Consider the following 24,399-nt stretch of genomic DNA (forward strand, 5'->3'; position numbering starts at 1 on the left):
TTATAGAACACTTGTTATCATCCTACCTTAACTTTGCTTGTGAAGTCTAAAAATTTCACTATCAATCTACTAAATATTTTCTCTATTATTAATATTTTTAAATACAAAATATAAATTTTAAATATTTTAAGCAATTAATTATTTGTAAAATTTAATTTAAATATATAAAATATAATCCTTACAAATTTAAATATATGATGTAATGCGCAGCAAATAAGAGTTAAACAAGTTATTTAATTTCAAAGATATGCATTTTGGATTCAAAAGCTGTAAATTTAATTTTGCGTATATCTTCAAAAATATTTTCGAAAAGCAAGAAAAACAAAAATAATGTCAGGATGAATTTAATCCGTATGTACATTGTTTGTAATGATTTGATTCTCATTATAATTATTAAAACATGTATTACTTATAATTGTGTTTGCAATTATTTGTAATTAAAAAAAAAAAAAAAACTATGATAACGTTGACCAGAAGTCTGAACGTTGACGGCACTGTTATGGTTTTTAGTTAAAAGACCGGTCTGAGCTATGGGTCCCACATCAATGATCTAACATTTTCTGATTGGCTAATAATTTCACAATTCCCAGTGAAAAAATCGCCGATGTCAAATTAAAAATGGAAAAATTGAAAAATCCTTTTTGATATTTTTTTGTTTTTTTTCTCTCTAATAAGAACTTAGAGGAGAGAGAAAAAAAGAGGTCGCAATAATATTGTTGCTGTTTGGAATAATATAATTTTTGGTCCCTAAACTTGTAAGTAGGTCTATATTGGCCCTTAATTTTTTTGTGCTTCACTTTAGCCCCTAAACTTGAAATCATTATTCATTTAAGCTCATTCTATTAATCACTGTTAAAAATAATATTAGTTTTGGCCCCTGAACTTGGTAAGTAGGTCAACATTGGCCCCTAAACTTGACGAATAGGTTCACTTTAGTACTAGTATTTTTTTGTTCACTTTAATATTTAAACTTGACAATTAGGTCAATTTTGATAGTTGAACTTGAAAATTTTAAAAGTTTGATGATGTGACATATTGAGATTGTACCATATCCACATGATCACTTGAAAAAAAAGATGAATACGTAATACAATCTCGAAGTGTCATATTCAATGTTTTAGTAGTCGAACTGATAGTTGAACATGTTAGATCATCAGTTCTTTTAGTTCGACTATCGGACCAAAAAAAACTAAAAAAATAATTATAAAATTATAAAAATATGAAAAAGCAAGTAAAACTGATTTTATATTTTTTTTACTTTTTTAAAATTTTTTTATGAATTTTCAATTAATTATTTAAATTTTGTTGGTCTGACGATCGAATCAAGAACCGGTGGTCTAACCTGTTCAACCATTGGTTCAATTATTAAAACACTGAATATGGTACTCTAAGATTGTACCACATCATCATTGAAAAAATATTATTTTCACATTCAAAGTGCCACATTATCAAACTTTTAGAATTTTCAAGTTGAGAGATCAAAATAGACCTAATTGTCAAGTTCAAGTGTCAAAGTGAACAAAAAAAGTACAAGTACTAAAGTGGAGCTAGTAGTCAAGTTCAAGGGCTAATGCGGATCTACTTGCCAAGTCACATTATCCTTTTTTTCATGATTATTAACAGGATGAGCTTAAATGAAGAACGATATTCAAGTTCTAGGTTCAAAGTAGATAACAAAAATAGGGGCCAATATGGACTTACTTACGAAGCTGAGGGGCCAAAAGTGAAATTATCTTATGAGATTTGATGGATGAACTAATAGCTAATTGACACGTAGAACATAGGGAACAGTGCCGATTTTTAATTCCCAAATTAACGGGTGTCGGTTGCATACTGATTGGGTTTTCTCCTGGGTAATGCTAGTGTTATCCTCGGGTAATTGTTTATATTTCTCCTATATCTTAAATCCCAACTCCAAAAATTCCAAATAATAATGATACACCATTCTATAATTATGAAAAAATAATGGAGAATTTTAGGAATTGAAAATTTTAAAAGCACACTTGAATTAATAAAGTGAAGTGACTGCAACTGGTTTAAGATTAGGATTAGTAGGGTAAATTAAATACATAACTAAAACGAAAGCCAGCTCATCAAAACCCTCATTTTCCGTAATCTTAAAGCATCGCCTCTATATCCCCATCATGCCCCAACCGTAACGCCGTTATAACCACAGAAGATTTCCTCTAAAATTAAAGCGGTCGCGTTTTAAGGAATTAAATTTTTCTTCATTTTTTCTTTAATATTATTTTTTTTCCATTTTTTCTAAGCCAACTAACTACAACACGACACAACATCTTCTGTGTCTCTCCCTTTCGCTCTGATTTTCTCTTTCTAAAAAACGCAGCGGTGAGCGACCGGCGAGAAACCAAATCTCGCCGGAATTTCGCTCTCTTGATCGCCGGAAATTTCATTTCCTTTTTCTTTTCACCTCTCCGGAATCAAGCTGCCCCAAAGAGAGCGGATATATATATATTTGAATTTCGGGTATGATTTTGTAATCATGTTTTTGTAGAAGAAAACAAAGAGAAAAAGGAGAACAAAGATCTTCTCTCTCTTTTGGTGAGTAATGGCTTGCAATGGAAGGAAAAAGATGCTCAGATCCCTTGCTCTATCTTCTTCCTTTATGCTCTAATTTATCTTTTTCTCATCTTCTTTCAAATTTTCTATGTATTTTAAATATTTAAATTCCCGTTCAGCATCAATACGTAATAAAGGTTGCTGACAGAATTTTCAGGATTTTGATTCAAAAGGTAACGCTTAATTTCTGTTTTATTTAGGTCAAACTTTGACAATTTTGGGGGCTTTTTTTTTACCTCAATTTTGTGAGTAAAGTTTTAGAATTTGAGCTTTTTTCCCATAGTTTTTTTCCCTGGTCTGATCAGGAGTTTTTGAGTAATATTGTTCTTGGTAAGTGGGAAAAAAAGGGTAATTTTGAAGTTAAAAATAGTTTATTTTGTGAATTCCAAGTTGGGTTTAGCTGATCTGGTCGTTAACAACTTGATTTTTAGGGTTGAAGTTGCATACTTTTTATTTTTCTGTTTAGAAAAGCATGCAGAACAAAAGAAAGTTGAATTATAATATTGTGAATTTAGTGTTTTTTTCTTTTAAATGTAAAATTCACCTTAATTTTTTTTTCTATTTCCTGTGTTCAAAAATTAGGATTGATGATTTTCTTTTAAAAATTTCTTCCTTTTTCTTGGGAACCAAGTGGTAAATTTGTTTGGTTGTTGGTAGGTAAGTGGCTTTCCTTTTCATGGTACATCTTGTTTCAACCTATTTGAATTATTAAAAGGAAAAAAACACTCGCGTTATGTTTCCTTAAAAATTCATTTTAAGTTGCTAATTTCTCAAGAAAGTAGCTAGCTTTTGTGTCATCTTCACTCCTTTCTATGATATTTGATAGATTAAAATAAAATAGTTTAGAATTTGAATTAATGAATTAATTTATTAATATTTCTTTTGAATCTCTAATTTCCCTTTGCATTTGTGTTGTTATTTCTGTTTAATGAAAAAAAAAAGGTTACAAGTTTAGTTGTTTACTAACTAGGAAGTGGTGATTGTTGAATGCTGTAGGATATGGCGATTAAATGGAGCCTTGAGTGATAAATTTTGAGCTTTTAGTTTTTGAGATTTTCTGGTGTTGAAGCTGTACAATGCCATCTGAGATCATGGATCAAAAGAATGCATCGGCATCATCCCATTTTTCGGAAGACGTTTGTTTCCCAGCTGAGGTACTCATGGGCATGATAGTACACCCAATTTTATTATTTCATTTGTATTTTGAGTTATTAGGTCTTTATATTTCTTGTTTTAAAGGCTATTGCAGGGTTCCTAAATGTGATCCTTTAGAAATGATATAATTTTTTTTTGAAACTTTTAAGTCTCCAGTGCCAAAAAAAAAACCAAATCTTTTCATGTTGCTTTAATATCAACTTCTGTTTGGGCAGAGACAAATTGGATTTTGGAAGCCAAATGCCATGTCTGATAACCAAGGTGAGAACAGTGCTATGGACAACTGAACTGCTGGTTCTGTTTGCTGTTAATCGGTTTATTTAAATGCATAAACCATTTAAACTTGTTGTCAATTTCTTTTTAGTAGGGGTAGTCTGTAAGCCGGAACTTTTGGCTTTTACCATCATTAAAATTAATGAAGATCGATTCGGTCTCTTGATATGAGAAACTGTGGCCCCTAACTTAGTGATGACATGTGCATGCATTTAAAAACCACAATTAACCTCTACGACTGAGTGAATAATCCAATAGATCGATGGTTTCATTTAAATGCATTAACATTTTAAACTGGCCGTTAGTTCCTTGTCGGTTGGATTAGACCCTAAGAGGGAACTTTTAGCTTTTGTCATCATTAAACTTAATGAAGATCTATTAAGTTTCTTGATTACCATGAGAAACTGTGGTGCCTAACTTAGTGATGACACGTGGAATGTATTTAAGAACCATAGTTAACCTTTGCGATTGAATTAATAATCCAAAAGATTGATCTAATAACTGCGTGGTTCCAACTGTTATGTTTTGTTTGTGTCAAAAGGATTCCTGAGTCAGTCCATCAATCGGAATGGTAAGTATATTTATGATCGTATTTCCAATGCAATTCGCATCAAGGAATTCTGGGTATCTTCTTTGAAGCATTCGTCAAAAGAATGCGACAATTTGCTTGGATTATTCTTAATGAAAGCTTGACTACTGATGGTTCTTCTGAAGGACATCATCTTCCTGAAGCACTAAATTGTCATTGGGGATGGTTAGCTATATAGATGAAATTCTATTTGATTGTGCTAAATCATTGTATGTTAGTTCATGTGAGAAGTGCTTTTGTTTATTGATACAGTTATTTTCTAGATTGACTTCTGCCCTATTGTTTTCAAAAAGTGACTGAAACATATGGATAAAATTAAGAGCCAAAAGTTGGTGTCCATTTTAGTGTTTTTATTTTTCAGCTTCTGCAAAATCTTAATTTGTTAGTCACAATTCACCTTTCCACAGATTTTTATTTTTTGGAAAATGAGTTTGTCTTTTGAGAAAGCAATAAACGTCTATTAATTTAGTATCCTTATTCTGCTTTTTTTTTTTTTTTTTTAGATATACGTTTCTTGCTTTAGCCTTTATGGAACTTTTTTTTGGTGTTAGATTTGAATATTTGGAATTCATTCCTAAATTTTTTATTCTTACAAATGTTAAATACCTTATAAAGATAAGTGTGAGTTGTTTGCATTTAATTACTTGTTACCTGGAAATCTAAGATCTTCTGAATGAAAATGTACGTGCTATTTCTGTGCAACTTGTACATGGTTATCTTCCTGTCTGTCTTAAAAAAAAAAAAACTTATGGTCTTTGCAGACAAGATGGTTCCGTCATCTCCACCAAATCTGGGTAGAGATCAAGAAAAAAAGTTCGACACCAGTTGGAATGGAATTGCCAACTTATCTGAGCCGTCATGGAATTCTGTGAATCATCATCCAATATCGCTGTCAAATCTGCATATGCAACCTGTGGTGAACTTTAATAGAAACAGTGGCAACGCCAATGTGATCCAGCATGAAAGTAGTCTGTTTTCAAGTTCGTTGTCTGAAATATTTAGTAGAAAATGTAAGTATTTTTGTCTCTGTCTATGAAAGTTATGTACATGTGTATGACAGTTTGTTAACATGTACATACATGCATTCCACGTTTGCATTGTTTCTTCCCTTTTTCTCTAGTATCAGATGCTTTATTGTATATTGTATTTCATTGCTTGATTGATGACTGTTATTTCCTACTATACACATAACTCTAAAAGAAAGTATGTGTAAAAATAAGGTAAAAATCATGCCATCTTCATCCATTATGTTAATCTGTTCACGTATATATTTCCATATGTCCTATTTTCTACCAGAGGCTCAACCAACTCATTAGGACAATTCTCAATCTAATGGTGAAAATTAGAGCTAATATCTATCTTCACTGTGCTGCATTGTCTTTTTCATTTCTTTTTTCTTCTAGTTACTTCCAGCTTTTATTAATTACCTTACAATTGACATCTGCTATTTGCTTTACTTTTATCTGTATGCAGTGAGATTATTAGGGAATGATCTACCTTCTCAACATGCTGGTATATCTGCTTCACACCATGAGGAAGAATCTTTCAAATCTATGAAGGAAATTGAGGCACAAACTATTGGAAATCTCCTCCCTGACGAAGATGATCTCTTCTCTGGAGTGATTGATGAATTGGGATTTAATACTCATGCCAGTAAAGGGGATGAGTTAGAAGATTTTGACCTATTCAGCAGTGGTGGAGGAATGGAACTAGAAGGGGATGATCATGTATCCATCGGTCAAAGGAACCCAGATCTCATCGGAGTACTCAATGGTCAAGGGGGTCCCAATGGCTCGATTGTTGGTGAACATCCGTATGGTGAACTTCCTTCTAGAACACTTTTTGTAAGGAACATCAATAGCAATGTTGAAGACTCAGAGTTAAAGACTCTTTTTGAGGTTTGTGTTTCCTTTCCATTTCTTACACTATTTATTGAGACTTTGTGCTAGCAAATTTTCTTCCATCTACCTGTACTGAAGTGCTATTTGTTCCTGTAAGTTAAATTGACTAACCTATTATCTTCTGTCAGCAATATGGAGATATCCGAACTCTTTATACTGCCTGCAAACATCGTGGGTTTGTTATGATCTCTTATTATGATATAAGGGCAGCCAGAAATGCAATGAGGGCTCTGCAAAACAAACCATTGAGGCGTAGGGAACTTGATATACATTATTCAATTCCAAAGGTGTGGCTTCAACCATTTTGTTCTGGATGGTTACTGTTTACTATTTTGTTATTACCCTCACTGCGTTTACTACCGTTGTCTTGTCTAATTTGTTGATGCTTCTTTATGTGAAACATTGCTGTTTTGTTCATTTTGATTTTATGACCTCTGGACAATTAATTTGTTGATGCTTCTTTATGTGAAACATTGCTGTTTTATTCATTTTGATTTTATGACCTCAGGACAATGCATCTGAAAAAGATGTAGATCAAGGGGCAGTGCTGGTTTACAAAGTTGATTCCTTTGTTTCAACTGATGAGCTTCAACGGGTGTTTGGTGCTTTTGGGGAAATTAAAGAAGTAAGAGATTCATTCAATTTATTTCAGCTTCATAATTCCCTTATATTTTGTGATGATAAATGTCTAAATCTTGTGGTTAATTTGCATGGCAGATACGGGAGGTTCCAAACAAGCATAATCACAAAGTCATTGAGTTTTATGATGTTAGAGCCGCAGAAGCTGCCCTTAATGCTCTGAATAGGAGTAACAGTGCTGGGAAACAGATCAAACTTGAACCAAGCCGTCCAGGGGGTCTTAGGCGGTAATATTATCAACTTTTGCCGCTTTCTTCAAATTCTAAAGAAAATGTTTTTGATCTTAGCTTCTGAAGGGAATCTGGAACATTTATAATTTCCCCTTTTCGTGATCCTAGAAAGTGAGATAATTTTTTGTTAATTTTTACATGATGGCTCTGTCACTTCACTGCTTCTGCGTTACTTTGCCATGAGTATGGAGTTGGCCAATGATGTGCAATTGTTTTCTGGACACCTAATATGCTTTTTTGAGCATCTAAGTTGTATTTTATTCCTTAGTGTTTTCAAGCGGCCTTTGTAAGTTGTGGTAAAATGAAGTTCGTGTTGCAGCTTTATTCAGCCTGAGCAGGAACAAGATGAACCTAATATATGTGGAAGTCCTTTTGATGAGTTATCAGGGCATATTGGTAAACTTTTGCTTTTAAATCCTGCCTTTCGATCAATTCATTATAAGCTGTTGTTTCTGAGAAAATATTTCTGTTCCTTCATACATCTTGGCTCCTCCTGACTTTCTACAGGAGTAATTGCATCTGGTGGCATGGAGAATGCATCTAACCAGGTGTTACATTCAGTTATCCAGTCACCTGTTAATACATTTGTTGAACCTCATCGGAGTTCTACTGTTCCTATTAACTTAGCCTCTCCAGCAAGAGTGGCACCTATAGGCCAAAAATTAAGTCTTCGGGAGCCCAACCACTCTATGGATGAAATGAAATATGCTAACCATGGGATACCGAGTTTCCATCCTCATTCCTTACCCGAGTACCATGATAGCTTAGCCAATGGTATTGCATTCAACTCCCCAAGCACCATAACAAACATGGCTAGTAGCGCCAGTTCCATGATGGCTGAAGGACTTGACAATAGGCATGTACGGGGAGCAAGTTCAAACGGGCACCTAATTGAACCTACTGCTGGGGGTAAGTTAAGCTGATTTGTATATCAACATCAGTGAAACATGTTTTTCTGCATCTTTATTGCTTTCTGTTGAGGATTCATGGGGAAACTTCATTTTTCAATACGAGAATATTTTTGATAAATTTCACAATTCATTCTGTTAAAAGTCTCGGGTAAAATTTAACTCTCCTTTTCTATTCTTGAATTGAATTATTTCTCATGCTTTAGGCTTCAACTCTAGTTTTTCCGTTTTCTCTGACTTTATGTTGCTAATAAATTATCTCTAGTTTTTGGGTCATCTGGAAATGGAAGCTTGCCGGTTAATGGAAATAGTTACATGTGGAAGACCAACAACTCACACCAGCAACATCCATCAAGTGCCATGGTTTGGCCAAATTCGCCATCATTTGTCAATGGTGTTCATGCTTATCGCCTTCCGCACATGCCTGCATTTCCTAGGGCTCCCCCTGTAATGTTCAATGTAGGATCACCTGTACACCACCATATTGGCTCAGCACCACCTAATTCTGCACTCTGGGACAGGCGGCATCATTTTGCTGGGGAGTCTCCTGAAACTTCAGGTTTTCACCTAGGATCTCTTGGAAGTGTGGGTTTTCCTGGTAGTTCGCCATCACATCCTGTTGAAATTGCTTCCCACAACATTTTTTCTCATGTTGGTGGCATGGATTTGATGAAAAATGGTGGGGTACACTCTCCTCAGCAGATGTCCCACCTTTACCCTGGCAGGAACCCTATGATTTCAATGCCGACATCTCTTGATTCTCCTAATGAACGTGTTAGAAGCTTCTCACACCGTAGAAATGAACTGAATTCTAGTAATGCTGATAAGAAACAATATGAACTTGACATTGACCGCATCATACGTGGGGATGACAGCAGAACAACACTTATGATTAAAAACATACCCAACAAGTATGTGAGCTGCTGCTCATGCAAATTTTAGTCAATTTATTTTTAATTTCATGTGTCTGGGTTGTTCTCTTTCTTATTAAAATGATTTTGCTTCTTAGTATTCTTTAATGGTTGAAACTTTCTTATGCTTGAGGAATGACCTTATACCCATAGATGCGGAAAATGCTTAAATAGTTCTTTTGATGCTATGCTTGTTTTCATTCTTCAGATTTATTGATTGCATCCTATAACAGGCTCATTTCTTGTAGCCTGTCTTCCGTTCTTTCATATGGTTATCTCCTTAAAAGAAGTCAAATGGTGAGTTTTGCAGGTACACTTCAAAGATGCTTCTGGCAGCCATTGATGAACATTGTCGAGGAACTTATGATTTTATTTATTTGCCAATTGACTTCAAGGCAAGCTAACTTAATTGATTACTTAACAGTTTTCCTACCTTGATGAACTGATTCATCCTTGGACTTGCTACATGTACTTGTAGTTGGATGTGTTACTCACCCTAAATTTTATAAATGTTATCTGCAGAACAAATGCAATGTGGGCTATGCGTTCATCAACATGATTGATCCGCAACAGATTATTCCTTTCCATAAGGTTTGATACATGGATGATATGTCTCACTAATACTGTTATTTTCGTAGATACACTCATCCGCATGTGCAGTCGTGTACTTAACTATTATTTTGATAAGTTAAAGCTAATCAGGTTAAACCAATACTTCTGTTTAGGCATTTGATGGCAAAAAATGGGAGAAGTTCAACAGTGAAAAGGTGGCGACTCTTGCTTATGCTAGGATCCAAGGAAAGGCTGCTCTTATTGCTCATTTCCAGAATTCAAGCTTAATGAATGAGGATAAACGTTGCCGCCCTATTCTCTTTCATACTGATGGCCCAAATGCCGGTGATCAGGTAAGTTCATCTTGACATGGCATAAACAAAGTTCAATGCATTTTATAATGTAGTTTCACTTTTTTGGCTTTCCCTGTTCTTAAATCCTACATTGTTGTTTGTTTATGCAGGAGCCCTTTCCTATGGGTACCAATATTCGATCAAGGCCAGGGAGACCTCGAACATCTGGCACTGAGGAGAACCACCGCCAAAGTAGTTCTTCAACTTTAGCTAACGGGGAGGAATATTCCAATGGGGCAGAATCATTGGGTTCTTCGAAGGATTCTGATTGAGCAGTCTGCTTATCCAGCTCTAACTTTAAAAAACCCTTTCAGAGTACTGAAACTTTTATCTACCCGACTCTGTATTTGAGGGTGGCTTGATGACTTCTTTTTTTCCTTTTTGCTATAGAGAAGCAGTTTTGTGAACCAAGATGCATGACCCAAACTAAGTGGTAATTTTGTCATTCTATCGAAAGCCCGTTTATGGGGGCTTCAAATTTTGCGTAGTCTTTGACTGAAGTGTATCATGATGTATGGAAATTCCTTGGCTTATGCATGACTTGAGGGGGATCCATTCTTTTTGTATCAGTTTTGTATGTGATCTCATTTTTGTCCCCAAGGTTTCGGAATCCCTATGGGTCGTGCTTTCGGTCTAAGGTGGGGGTGATATTGTTCTAAGAGAGAGAAAAGAGACAACATATCTAAGTATTATAGTTATGGAATTTTGAACCTCTCTTGTTTATTTTTATTAATGACATTACATTCTTCTTTCTTGTTTTGCCTTTTAGACCTCATTTTCTCTTTGTTGCTTCACAATACAAAGTTTGAACACAGACAACTTTTCCTTGGATATTGCTGTGTGGAGGATTCTACCTGAATTTCGAAACTCAGTTTATATCTGAATAGCTGTATTTTGTTTGTTACGATGATGGCGGAAGAGGATTATAAAGTTTGTTCAAGTCACGGATTTGACTGAGAGCTCTAAATCTTCGAAAAGAAACTTAGGTTTTGATACAACCTGAAACACAATCGAATCCAAGTTAAATAAAACAATTAAAATAAATAACTAAGATAAATAAAATAAAATAATAAATCAAAGATTAAAACAATAAAGAAGATAGATAAAAAAAATAAAACGTGATATGTAGAAGTTTTAAGGAGCTATGGAAACAATAATCCACAATCCTTTTCAAATAACTCTAATTTCTTCTCAAAAAAAAACTTAGACAAGAAAAAAATTGAAAATAATCCCACAATTTGAAAAGATAAAATTGAAAATAATCCCACAATTTGAAAAGATTACTAAAATTCTTTAAAAGAAAACTCGAAAAAAATTTTTGAAAAGAAAAACTTAAAGAGAATTTATTAACTTAAAAGAGAAGTTGAATAATGATAAATTGATTGTTGTACAATGCAAAGTTCTTTATTTACGATAGCTAAATAGATCTAAATAAAACTCTTAATTATAATAGAATTCTATTTAACTTAAACAAAAATAGTTTTAAACTAAACTTTCTTATTGACTTAAAACTCCTAAATAACTTAAAATACTTAATAATTATAAACAATTCGGAATAAAATAATAATAAAATAATAAGAGCTGATAAATACAATATTGAACTATAATAAAAATTAAGCCTAAAACTCGAACCCAATACGATTTAAATTTGAAATAAAAGTTTGAATCTCGTAATTCCCATCATAATCTCGTCTAGAAATTCTACTCGCGTAGTCTTCACTAAAACAGTCATAACTTGAATTCCCGAACTCAAAATAGAGTGATTCAAAATATGTTTCGAAGCTAAGAGATAGATTTTGAAACGCTATGAAGACATCTTAATCCATAAATGTCTGGATCCCATACAAATATTTGTCGCAAGTTGACTAATATTTTGAGCTTGAAAATTGACAATTTGGTTGAATTGACTTTAATACATTTCACCCATTTCATGCATGTATCATTCATCATTTTCTCGAAAAGATTCATCTTTACATATTGTCTTTGATCGAATCTTGATTTGATTTGCTTGATCTTTGACCTTATTGAGCATTCAGGTAGTGTAAGCTCATCACATCCATGGGCCTGAAATTGAGCCTTAAGATTAGTATCAACAATCATGGCGCTTGTTGCCCATCTTGATCTTAAGTTACATTAGATGGATGTTAAGATTGCATTTTTCAATGGTGAAATTGAATAAACAATTTATGTGGTACAACCAAAAAAAATTAAGTCGGGAGACCCAAAGAATATGATTTGCAAATTAACAAAATCCATCTACGGACTCAAACAAGTTTTACATCAATGGTACCATAAGTTTCATCAAGTAATTGTCTCGTTCGATTTTGAGATGAATATTGTTGATGATTGTATGTATCAAAAATTCAGTGGGAGTAAGTATATATTCCTGGTTCTATATGTTGATGACATTTTACATGCCACTAATGATATAAGTTTATATTGTACGAAACCAAGAGGTTTTTCTCTAAGCATTTTGAGATGAAAGATCTTGGGGGTGCCTCTTTTGTTTTAGAAATTCGGATATATCGAGATCGATCTCGGGGTATTCTTGGATTGTACAAAAGATTTATATTGATAAAGTACTCAAACGGTTTGGCATGGAAAGTTATAAACCAGGTGACACCCCTATTGCTAAAGGAGACAAATTTAATCGTACTCAATGCCCTAAAAGTAACCACGAAATTTAAGAAATGCAAAAAATTCCCTATGCATCTGCTATTGGGAGACTAATGTATGCTCAAGTATGTAAGCGTCTAGATATTGCGTACACTGTTAGGATGTTAGGCAGACATTTAAGCAACCCTAGTATGGACCATTGAATAGCAGCTAAAAGGGTTATGAGGTATCTTCAGAGAAAATGTTACATGCTCACATCTCGAAGGCCTGATAAGTTCGAGATCATCAGGTATATAGACTTCGATTTTGATGGAACATTGATGCAAAATTTTATCACTAGGGTGTAAACTGTGACAATAATTGATAGTCATTTATTTCAATAACAACATGAGCACATTAAAAGTTAAAGCACATAGACTTTATGTTCCTTCTATTAAAGTGAAAGTTCAGAGTGATTAAATGCCTATAAAGCATATTGGGAAAAACTCCATTATTGAGAACCCACTTAGTAAGGGACTACACCCAAAGTTTTTTATGAGCACACTGTTCATAGTGGGAATTTGTACTTTTAAATGTTTTTATGTTAAATACACATTTTCAGTTATTTCATTTTACGGATATTAAGTTTATTTCCTACAAAAATAAAGTTTATTTTGTTTATTTACACTCTGATTTTGGTAAGATTTGATCTCACTAAGGTTTAAGGATGACCAGTTGAAAATAGACAAGTTTGAATCATACTGCATGTAATTTCCATGCTACACATCCATACTTGATCTATGTCATTTGGTTGTGTTAATATATGTGATCAGGGATGAATTTAGTTACGATATGTGTAACGAAAGTCGCATTGGTTCTATGTTAACATAATTAATGGACGAGATTGTTCAAAATATCTTTTGGATATAATAGTAAAGTTTTGAGCTCATAAGATTATATAATGACATGTAATTATAGAGTAATTAGTATAGTATATATATGTGGTCCAAGTGAGAGATATATTGTTAGAAAATATGGACATCACATATATAATAAGAGTAATTATTACATGTTATTATTTACTATCATAAAATGTTAGCTCAAATTAAAAGTGGTCTATTTTGGTTAAAGTTTATTGAGCTTTATTATTAAATAAAATATGGGTCAAATATGTGTAGATACGTAACTAATTTCTAATTAATGATGGACTGATTAGAAATTAAGTTAATCTGCAAAAGTTATAAATTAGAGTTATGGTCCCTAAATCATACATACCTAGCTTTTCTAATATTCATCTTTAGAAAAAGAGTGAGTCACATTTGTTGAATTACTTATGTGCTAATTTGGAAGATCAAAAGCACAAGATCAATAGATTTCAATAAATCAATGAATTGATATACTCTTCTGCATTTAGAAATCAATAAATTCAGATACACTTCCGCATTTAGATTTATTCTTGATAATTTTACATAACAAACCCTAATTTATTAAATTTTACAAAAGAATTTTACAGTTGTATCACAGCTGTTGTGCTGTTTGTTGACAACCATCCTCGTTCTCCTCCTCCATGCCGCGGCCATTGATGCTATTGTTATAGCATCGACGTGGTTTTAGTATAATCCTTTAACTGCCACTTTCTCAAATTTTCTTCTTGTTAGCAGCACAATGGCTGAATGAGTCCACCCGGACGACTCTTCACCCACCTCAGACGAAGAAATGCTGAAATTATTAATTGCCAAAGCTACTTCGTTTCATTATTCTTGGTTTTAAAAGAAATGCCGAAATGGAAGTTACAATATTTGCTACAAGTTCTTAAATAGTATTCGAAAAGTTCATGTAGGGTTTCCATGTCTCCATTTTGCAGACACTTTTTTTCGACTTCTAAAATAGTTTATAATGTTATTCATATGCAAATTTGGTCCCTCCTGCATATCATCACCTCAAATGAAAACAAAGGATTGATATATATTTTATATGGAGCTCGTTGATTTATGTTTAGTTGCTACTTAAATTTTTTTTTAGAATTAATTAGTAGACTATCTGAATTTGTATTTCGTCGCATGATTTAATATTTCTGTACTAATAATTTTGAGTTGTGCTTTTATGTCATTGATAGCTAACCAAGTAGTGACATGTGATAACCTTTCAGCATGTCACGTGACAAATAAAATGACCGAACTATATAATGTGGGTACTTAAATGATCGAACTATTTTGATTATGCCGTACGTGAAAATCTTGTGCGCATATAAAGATGTACTGCTCTTTTATCTTTGCAATATTCACATTCTATTTTCTTGTGGTTTTGCAAACTCAATATATATACCCTTTTCAATTTTGTTGTTTAAAATGAAGAGAAATTGCAAACTATAGCTTCCACTGGCCATAGAACTCATTTTAATGGCGAGGAACTTGGACCTATGGCTGGGGGTGGGGCGGGGGTGGGAAGGGCAGAGGGAGAGGGACGAGGATGGGGAGAATTTTTTTATTATTTAATATTAATATATTAATATAAAATTTAAATTTTTATTATATTTTTTTGAAAATATTTATGTATTTATATATTTTTTAAATTTTTACAATTAGGATCATTGATAATGTTTGTAAATTTTAAATTAATTTTTTAAAATTATGATTAAATTGATATAATAAATAAAAATTTAGGGCTAAATTTATTATTATATTAATTTTTTACAGAGTGTGAGTGTTTAGATTGCAAATTTTTTATTTTGAGTGTCTAGAATAAAAAAATTATAATTGAGTGACTATATACGTAGTTTATCAAAAAATTAGGTACCAAATAAAAATGCATAAATTGAGGTGGCAAAATATATATTAACCAAAAAAGGACAAAAAAATTTCCTTTTGCCGATGAGCAAAGCCGGGAGGGAAAGGAAACTTACTGGAAAATGCAGAAATGTCTCTGTTATTACAAATCTCTCAGCTCCCCAAACTCCATCGTCGGTGCAATCAAGCCTACTTCTTCTCATCTGGAAAAACCCAAAATTTCCATTCATTCCCAGACAATAATGGCGATCCTATGTATTCAGACGTGCCCAAGCCACGGACAGACAAGTCCCAAAGGAAACCGTACCCGACACCCATGAAAGAACTGATTAAAAGGGCTAAACAAGAAAAAGAATTAAGAAAATCCCAACCTTGTAGATTGCTTGAACATCCTCCCGCCAATGGGTTGTTGGTCCCTGAACTCGTCGACGTCGCTCACCGAGTCTACCGAGCTCGTGAACTCATCCTCTCCGGTTTGTCCAAACTCCTCCAGTTCATCCCAGTTCAACGATGCAGGTAACTTCAAAAACCGCCTCATCTTTTTTGATTACTTCTGAAAATATGTAAATTTTAGAACAGATGAGTTAGATAATACATTGATGTTTTTTTGTTCTTTTAGGGGTTAGATTTTGTTATGAGGTTCATATTGGAAATGTGGGTCATGAAATCCGTACTTGTACTGGTCCAAAAAGCGGTTCTAGGAGTGCCACTCATGTATGGAGGAAAGGAGGGGTGGGTGATGTGATATTTTTCCCCAAGTGTTTCCATCTCTATGATCGTGTTGGGAAATATAGGGTTGTTCATGATGAAAGACACAGTGCCCCTCGAATCCCTGCAATTTTAGAGCTCTGTATACAAGCTGGTGTAGATGTTGAAAACTACCCTTCAAAGAGAAGAACCAAACCTGTATACTCTATTGAAGGTAGAATAGTGGATTTCGAGTCGGTGGCCGGGATGGATGAAATGGAAACCAACTTGTTTTTTGAGAACGTTGATGACACTGAAGTTGATGTATTGAGAAGGGATCCAAATTCGGAGTTAAATGCTGAAGATGCCAATTTGATAGAGTTGAGTACAAGGACATTGGATTCATGGTTTGAAATGATAGGAGGTGTGAGAAAGATCATGGAGAAGTACAATGTCTGGACGTGCGGCTACTGTCCAGAGGTTCAGGTTGGTCCTAAGGGACATAAAGTCAGGATGTGTAGAGCATCGAAGCACCAGTCCCGAAATGATTTGCACGCATGGCAAGAAGCAACCATCAATGACCTCGTTGGTCCTAATTATGTCTGGCATGTTCACGATTTGAACGGTCCTCCTCTGCGTAACGATTTGAAGAGATATTATGGTAAAGCCCCTGCTGTGGTGGAGCTGTGTGTACAAGCTGGTGCACCTGTTCCAGATCAATATAGAAGTATGATGAGATTAGATGTGGTTCCCCCTGAACGTGATGAAGTTGATCTTGTGGCTTGAATTGCTCTGTTTTGCGCAGAGGTATTCGATGTATTAACAAAGAACCCCCTGACAAAACCCTTCGGTCCTCGGTTTTTACAGCTAAATTATTAAAACTAACCAAGCCTCAACAACGTAGTCTTAAAGTATTTAGATGTGAGGTGTCATTTTCGTTTCGCATGCTGAAGTTTCAATTCCTGATGTCCTTATGACAGCTCCTTCCATTAGCTGCCCATTTGAAATAAGAATTTCATGAAAGTGGTGAAGTTGGTTGAGTCTCTGGAACGGTAGGAGCTAAATGTAGAGGATAATATGGAAACATCAGGTTAAACGAGGGAAGATGAGCATAAGGTAGCTTCTCTATTCAAGTATAATAATTTTTGTACTCTTCTGCTGTATTTCTTTGGTTTATTTTTCATAAGATATAATTCCTATTATTTGAGGTCTAAGATCTAAGTCCTATGACTCTCTACTAATCTCCATTATATTCAGTTCATTTATTTCTGCAGAAATGTTTTCTTCATTTTGCTAGATATGAAGTTCCTCTTCCTTATGGCAAAGGCTTAAATCTGTACGGCCAATGGATATGGCTATGTGTACACGAATAGAGTTAATTTTTTAAAAGGTTTTCATGTATTTAGGTCTTTGGAGAGTCACACCAATGTTCAAATATGTTTCAGACACAAATATTTTAAGAAAAATGAAGAGTGGGAACAATATAAGGTTATTATTATCACAAACCAAAATCCAATAGTCATCCGAGTTTGGATAACATAGGACATCAGTACCCTGGATGATCAGCAGAGCTATACTTGTAATTCACATTGGTTTTTCAGGTGAGGTTCAAGATCTAAAGCCATTGTTTTTGCCTTTTTCTTTGCATGAGATTGAGATTGAATATAAGTAGCAGAATGTCTTCAAATTCATTTAAGAAAGCAACCTTTTGGTTGACCTGCAATTCTTTTATTTATACACCTGTGCAGGTGGGTAGTCTATTGTCATTGTTTCACCCTGTGACATTGTCATGCAGCCACTGCTACTTCAGCTTCTAGCTGTTGAAAACCAAAGGGTTCATTCATGTTCTTAGAGATTTAACAGGCTTAGCAGACGGAGCCATTTCCACCCAAATGCAGGTCTCAACTCTGTTATGTCTAGGGTTGAGCAAAAGTGACTTAACCAAGCTATCGGAGTTAAATGGTTGGATCATGTGGGTTCACTTATGAATTTTTGTTGGAATTAGTTGGTTTAGTCGGTTACCAGTTTAGAAAGTGACTTATCAAACATGAAAACTGAAAGGGTAGGTTTGTTTTCTGAAAAGCATTGTAGGTTTGATGTGAAATAGTGAATTTAGGAGTTTGGTTTATAGTTTTACTTTAAATTCCCAACACAAACAAGTGTTGAAATTTGGTGCATTTGACTGCTACCTACATGTATTGAATTTCCATACACATCTGTTTCTAATTTTGACGAAACTAATTTAATTTTTCTGTGAAATTATCACGTGTGTAATGAATTATTGCTTCACTTGCAAACCTAAACCTTTAGTAACCCTGTCTACCTACTCTCATTAATGTTGCTATATATAGGTTGGGCTGACCCTGCCTTCTATGTACTTATATTTCAGATGTGTATTTGTTATATTTCCAAGGGAAGTCATGGCTGGTAATTCAATAATTAAGTGGAAAATAGTATTTAATTTGATTTTAGTTATTGATATGGTGGGTTAAATATTTTGATAAAAAAATGCTTCGATGAATCTTAAATTACCCTCACTCAAATAAAACCGTACTTCACCTGCATGACTTATGATACAGTTCCCTTATTTACATTACACGTTGGCGTTGCCAAGTCTCATTAGGATCTATTTAAGTCGACCTACAAAGATGAGACTTCCACTCGTGACTCATCTATCTTACTACCAAGAACAACAAGAAGGAACTTGAGAAACACTTGTACAAATATGATTCCAACATCTTTAGGGGAAAAAAGGAATACTTATGTATACTCTAATTCACTTCAAATCATTTTCTCTCCTTTTATTACTCTTGATTTTTTACGGTGGCGGAGTCAAGATAAAATTGAATGTGTTACATAACAATCGATTTAAAATATAAACAATCGGTTCAAAAGAAGTAATATTTTAACATGACAATCGATTTAAACATAAAAACAATCAATCCAAAAGAAGCAATGCTTTTGGAAAATTGCAAAAATCTTAAACTTTGGGGGGCCTACCTATATTTTAGGGAGGGCCATAATATATCTACGAAAGGCTAAATTGCAAAAAATTTTAACCTTGGGAGGGCCATGGCCCCCCTAGGCCTCTACTAGGCTCCGCATTAGCGAATCATCACTAATCATTATATTGTACATCTTGATAACAAAATTAGAATTATATTTATGCATCATTTGATTACTAGTGTAATAATATAAAAAAACACTTTATTTATTACATGTATATTATAATAGTTAGACATAAAATAAAGAATAGTTAGTATAAATTTAAACTTAAAATTAGAATGATGAGTATAAGTCTTGTAAAAATAAGACCTCTTCAAAATAAGTGAAAATTTACCCTTCTCTTTGTTAAAAATAAGTTATGAGAATGACCAAACATTGCTAATTGAATTAATTTATTGGTAATCAATATACTAAAACATATGTAAAAAAATAATACTCCTGATAAGCAAACATCTATTCCTATATAAAAAAAAAACAAATTTGGACTCCGCTAAGTTATAAATATACATATACATACACTTCCATTTTTGAATATGTTATGCATAAACTTCATATATTGGAGATTTTCGGGTAAAATATCAAAAAAAGTCCTATTTGTTTAAAATTTACCGAAATGGACTTGATATTTTATTATTTACCGGAATGGGCCATTTTCCCCGAAATCGCGTCCACGTCAGCGCGATGTCAGGGGACGTGTCAGCAAATCTCGTCCACGTCAGCGCGATTTGCTTACGTGGACACAAATCGCGCCTACGAGGACGCGATTTGCTGACACGTCCCCTGACATCGCGCTGACGTGGACGCGATTTCGGGGAAAATGGCCCATTCTGGTAAATAATAAAATACCGGCCCTATTTCGGTAAATTTTTTAAAAATAGGGCTTTTATGTGTAATTTGTCCTTTTTTTGGTATTTTTCCCCTAATAATACATATTAATGTATTACTGTAATATGTAGCTCAAATTATGTATTGTAGTTAATATTCATAATATTGTAGCTCAAATTGTCAATCCGTCTATACTATTGTACTAATAATATATATTAATGTAATATTGAAGAGTTAATTGATTAAAAAAATAAATGCAACAAGTACAAAAAAAAATTCAAAATTATTACCAACAATATTTGAACCAAGATACTAAGGGAAAAGAGCAAGCATCTTAACTAACTAAGCTAAACTAATTAACTGACATATTATAAAAATATTGTTATTATCTTAATTATATTACTTACGTTCTAACGATTTATCGGACCTATTCTATACACGTGTCAAATTAGAAAAAATAATACAACAATTCTGTAAAAAAAATCCGGTGTTTACTTCAAATAAATAAGGAAAATAATGATTTGAATGTTTCAAAATTCAATTTTAAACCGAAAAAATCAAAATTTAGAGGCAAAAAATGATCTTTTTGGACGAAAACTGCGGCAAACCTCCTTCATGAATTATTCGAAAAGTTATTCGAAATAAAAAAAATCGTCTCAATCGGACAACCGAGCCAAAAGTTATGGCCTTTCAAAGTTTTTCAAGCTAAAAAACATAAATTGTTCATGAATTATTGCTTCCACGTCAGCAAATCGCGCTTACGTGGACGCGATTTGTTGCCATGTAAGTAATCGGGATGACGTGGACGCAATTTGCTGACACATCCCCCGACATCGGGCTGACGTGGACGCGATTTCGGAAAAAATGGTCCATTCCGGTAAATAATAAAATATCGGGCCATTCAAATAAATTTTAAAAAAATAGAGCTTTTATGTGTAATTTACCCGAGATTTTCGTACAAAGTGATTTATTGAATATTACAATAATTCCAACATAAAAAAAAAGTAATGATTTATTTCTTGTCTCTATGTGAGCAAAAAGAAAATTTACCCCTCGTATATTTAAAGTTGAAGTAAGATTCATGCACTCACTCTTTATTTATCTTTTGGGGAAAAAAGCATGGTACATGCTAGCTACATGAAATGCTTAAAATTTATAAAAGATAGCAAATTAATTTGTTAAATAATATATATTTGGCACGTGGAAAATTAGTTTAGTTGATTCATAAGTTTTAGAGTTTTAGTAAGAATTTTTGTAATTGATTTCTTAATTTCATTTGAAGTTGTAGTCTGTTTTGTGCACACATTCAAATATATATCTTTAAGTACTATTAGCTATTGGTACTTTTAAATTATATATTTTAATAAATAAATAAAAAGTCTACAAATTGAACTCCATAGATGGCTTTCAGCATTGTCAGCTATCTTCAACCCTTGTTCACACTTAAAAAGAATCTTATAATTAACACATATAAAAATCCATAGTTACACCATCAAATTCCTTTTCGCCACTCTCTTTTCCCCTTCGTTTTCTCATTGATTTTAGTTCCAATATTAATTGTAACTTTTTTTTAAAAATTTCCATGTTTATTGCTTTGGTTAATCCGAGAAAACTATAAATATCTTCTTTGGGTTTGCTGGTTTTGCATGATACAGAGTGAAAGACTATCATTAGAAATTAGTAAAAGGGGAAGGTTTATCAAACCTCAAAGTGGATCGACGACAGGGGAAGCGGCCATTTCAATATTCCGGTCATGAATCGGAAGCGAAAGAAGAAACGGCCGGCGCTGAGGAGGTGGATATTGATCCTATATTTCCGGTCTATTCTGCTAGGTCTCAACAAGACATGAACGCTATGGTTCATGCCCTAGCTCAAGTTATTGGAAACAATAACAGTAACCCTCTTCTTCAAGTTCATGATGATCAACATCCAAACCCCACTGCTCAACAAAACCAATCTCATCAACAGCCTCAACCTCAAGATCAGGGTATGCATAATCATATATATATGTGTATAATTTTTTGGGATTTCTTTTTACTATTTTTGGATCTCTGTCAAATAGTTATTAAAGTTTTTATTTGGCGATATTCATAAGCCCTACTTAATCATATTTTATTCTTCCTAAAAAGGACCAAAAATCCCAATTCCAAACCAAGATGCTGAAAATATGAAGGTTAATTCATGGGTGGGCACACAGGAAAATAAATATAAAGTCTGAACAGTACATGGATTCACTTTTTTTTTCTACCAGTATTTGCAGGATTTTTTATGTTGTGAGTAAAGCTTACATTATGAGTGCATAAATGCTCTCCCCCTTGCAATAATTTCTAGCCAACTTCCTAACTTTGAATGACATATATCATTGGTCTTTTGAGTTCTTCCTTTTCTTCCTTTGCGGCCTGGTTCAGATTACGGCCGTTATTCATGTTCTTACTTAGCACGCATCTTTGGTTTTTTCCCACTAAAACCTTCAATGTCAAGTTATTCTTTGATCCTTTTTGTGTTTTTATTTTTTCATTACAAAACACAAAAGAAAAAGAAAAAAAAACACATGTACAATACAACCCATAGTTTTCGTCTGAATACGATGTTTGTTCTTTTTAACCCCCTTTTATTTAATTGAAGGGAACGCCAGGAGAAGACACTATAGAGGAGTAAGGCAAAGACCATGGGGGAAATGGGCGGCCGAAATTCGTGACCCGAAAAAGGCAGCTCGGGTTTGGCTTGGAACGTTTGAAACAGCTGAAGCAGCGGCCTTAGCTTATGATGATGCAGCACTTAGGTTTAAAGGAAGCAAAGCAAAGCTTAACTTCCCTGAAAGAGTTCAAGGAAGATTAGAATCCAGTTATCTCACAACAACTCGTCAAGAACTGGAACGGACGGAGGCGCCACCTCATCCGCCACCAACCTATCCTAATATTTCTCAGTACGCGCAGCTCCTCAGCGGTGGCTTACCCAATACTGCTTTCAACTACGCCATGCCAAGTGGTGCTGCCTATGGATCCTGGCCAGCTTTTACTACGAGTTCTCACTCTTCATCTTCATCTTCATCTTCCACAACGTTAACTTCTCAACAACAAGGGTATATGGGTGGATTTTCATTGCACTTTGGTGGTTCATCTCCAACCTCAGATCATACCAACAACATGGGAGATTATGATTATTACTATTCAAGAGATCAATAGAGTACTGTTTTAATCATCGTTTGGGTTTTGCTTCAAAATGCATTTCATTCCCTTATAAACTTGTTTAAAACTCTTGTGGCAACTTTTTTTTTTTCCTTCAAGTTTTTTGACAATTCCAGAATCGTTGGTTTGATCATGATATTTTATGGGCTTCTTTAATATATTCTAAGCTCTCTTTATGAAGACAAAACACAGTAGGTTAACTTGGAAAAAAATGCAAGAAAATGAGGGAGAGAATTGCATTAACTGCAGTTTCTTCACATGCAGGAAATATGAAGGGAATAATATGTGGCCAAACTTTGCTTTAATTAGCTTAAATGTACTCCTACAATTGAAGTAGTAGAAGCTACAATGGGTTTCAATTTTAATTTCGTGCTAATGAAGTTTTGACATTTCATTTAATTTTTAATGGTTATATATATTGAAGGTATATGATTCTATATTTGTCACTAAATTTTAATTATTTGGATTTATTTTTAAAGAGATTGAATGAGGTAATAAGGTGTAGTTGCATTGTTAAAAATGATAATATTTTTACCTATTAAATATAAGCTGGTTGTGTATATGTATATATATGAATGGTTAACCTTTCTAAACTCATTACTTGAGTTACATGTGTATGTATATATGTGAATACTTTTGATAGTAAACCACTTTTTGCAACTATAATTATTATAACAATAAAGTAGGCAAAATGAAAATAAAAATCAGTAGAATAGCATAATACGGTCATTTGCGATAGCAATTTAAGTCTACCCTAAATGGAGTAATTCTACCTTCAAAATGAGTTGAATTTTGATCCCTAGCATTCAAAACTTTTGGCATTGCTTTTCTGTTTCCGTATCTGAAGCAGGGTTTATGTGGAGATTAAAAATAGGGTAACCACACACCAACTCCTAGGTATATTGCTAACTCAAATTAAATATGGAGATATTAATAAAATCGGTTTTGGAATAATAGCTAATGTTTTTATTTGACGCCGAATGCATTTGAATGATTTAAACATAATTTTCTTTTTTTTTTAGGTTTGGATTATTGGGTTTTAAAGTATATAATTTTAGCCAGATAAGATATGAAAGACTTTGGAGGTGTATAAAGAATTTTATGAGAAGGATAAATAATAGTATATGGCAAAAGTAGGATGATGAAGAGATGAAGAGATAGTAGAAGTGTGTAACTTGCCGAAGAAAGTTGACCTCCACAGATATTGGTGATTGAGTCAAT

At 33.6% G+C, this 24,399-nt stretch overlaps 3 protein-coding genes across 10 annotated transcripts; all 3 read left to right on the top strand.

Annotated features, from left to right (window-relative positions):
- Positions 1-2,235: 2,235 nt before the first annotated feature.
- LOC107946615 (protein MEI2-like 1) lies at positions 2,236-10,842 on the top strand. Of its 2 annotated transcripts, XM_041107224.1 has the most exons (16): positions 2,236-2,562; positions 2,700-2,753; positions 3,577-3,734; positions 3,951-3,996; positions 5,359-5,607; positions 6,071-6,495; positions 6,627-6,785; positions 7,007-7,123; positions 7,216-7,364; positions 7,687-7,763; positions 7,875-8,276; positions 8,541-9,186; positions 9,497-9,581; positions 9,709-9,777; positions 9,912-10,091; positions 10,202-10,842. In XM_041107224.1, the coding sequence occupies exons 3-16, from the start codon at positions 3,657-3,659 to the stop codon at positions 10,361-10,363; spliced, it is 2,844 nt and encodes a 947-aa protein (XP_040963158.1). In that variant the 5' UTR covers positions 2,236-2,562; positions 2,700-2,753; positions 3,577-3,656; the 3' UTR covers positions 10,364-10,842. The 2 variants fall into 2 exon arrangements, with proteins under 2 accessions (XP_040963158.1, XP_016736506.2); XM_016881017.2 differs by lacking the exon at positions 2,700-2,753 and having other exon boundaries at positions 2,254-2,562.
- A 4,696-nt stretch (positions 10,843-15,538) lies between these two features.
- On the top strand, positions 15,539-18,418 carry LOC107946616 (APO protein 3, mitochondrial). Of its 7 annotated transcripts, none has more exons than XR_005921878.1 (4): positions 15,539-15,988; positions 16,099-17,275; positions 17,457-17,760; positions 17,908-18,418. XR_005921878.1 is itself a non-coding variant. In XM_041107225.1 (2 exons), exons 1-2 carry the CDS (start codon positions 15,603-15,605, stop codon positions 16,943-16,945), a joined length of 1,233 nt encoding a protein of 410 aa, XP_040963159.1. In that variant the 5' UTR covers positions 15,539-15,602; the 3' UTR covers positions 16,946-18,418. The 7 variants fall into 7 exon arrangements, 1 of the variants encoding a protein (XP_040963159.1); XR_005921880.1 differs by having other exon boundaries at positions 17,566-17,760; XR_005921881.1 differs by having other exon boundaries at positions 16,099-16,966; positions 17,140-17,760.
- A 3,019-nt stretch (positions 18,419-21,437) lies between these two features.
- Positions 21,438-23,311, top strand: LOC107946617 (ethylene-responsive transcription factor ERF115). The gene is made up of 2 exons (XM_016881024.2): positions 21,438-21,977; positions 22,616-23,311. The coding sequence occupies exons 1-2, from the start codon at positions 21,836-21,838 to the stop codon at positions 23,173-23,175; spliced, it is 702 nt and encodes a 233-aa protein (XP_016736513.2). The 5' UTR covers positions 21,438-21,835; the 3' UTR covers positions 23,176-23,311.
- The last annotated feature ends 1,088 nt before the right edge of the window (positions 23,312-24,399 follow it).

Source organism: Gossypium hirsutum, chromosome D12 (assembly GCF_007990345.1).
Source record: "Gossypium hirsutum isolate 1008001.06 chromosome D12, Gossypium_hirsutum_v2.1, whole genome shotgun sequence".
Taxonomy (NCBI): domain Eukaryota; kingdom Viridiplantae; phylum Streptophyta; class Magnoliopsida; order Malvales; family Malvaceae; genus Gossypium; species Gossypium hirsutum.

Excerpts from the sequence above, each read along its gene's own strand:
- LOC107946615 (XM_041107224.1), top strand. The coding sequence starts at position 3,657 with ATGCCATCTGAGATCATGGATCAAAAGAATGCATCGGCATCATCCCAT. Across the intron at positions 9,187-9,496 it reads ATTAAAAACATACCCAACAA|GTACACTTCAAAGATGCTTC; the intron begins GTATGTGAGCTG and ends TGAGTTTTGCAG. Across the intron at positions 9,778-9,911 it reads AGATTATTCCTTTCCATAAG|GCATTTGATGGCAAAAAATG; the intron begins GTTTGATACATG and ends ACTTCTGTTTAG.
- LOC107946616 (XM_041107225.1), top strand. The coding sequence starts at position 15,603 with ATGTCTCTGTTATTACAAATCTCTCAGCTCCCCAAACTCCATCGTCGG. Across the intron at positions 15,989-16,098 it reads ATCCCAGTTCAACGATGCAG|ATTTTGTTATGAGGTTCATA; the intron begins GTAACTTCAAAA and ends TTTAGGGGTTAG.
- LOC107946617 (XM_016881024.2), top strand. The coding sequence starts at position 21,836 with ATGAACGCTATGGTTCATGCCCTAGCTCAAGTTATTGGAAACAATAAC. Across the intron at positions 21,978-22,615 it reads GCCTCAACCTCAAGATCAGG|GGAACGCCAGGAGAAGACAC; the intron begins GTATGCATAATC and ends ATTTAATTGAAG.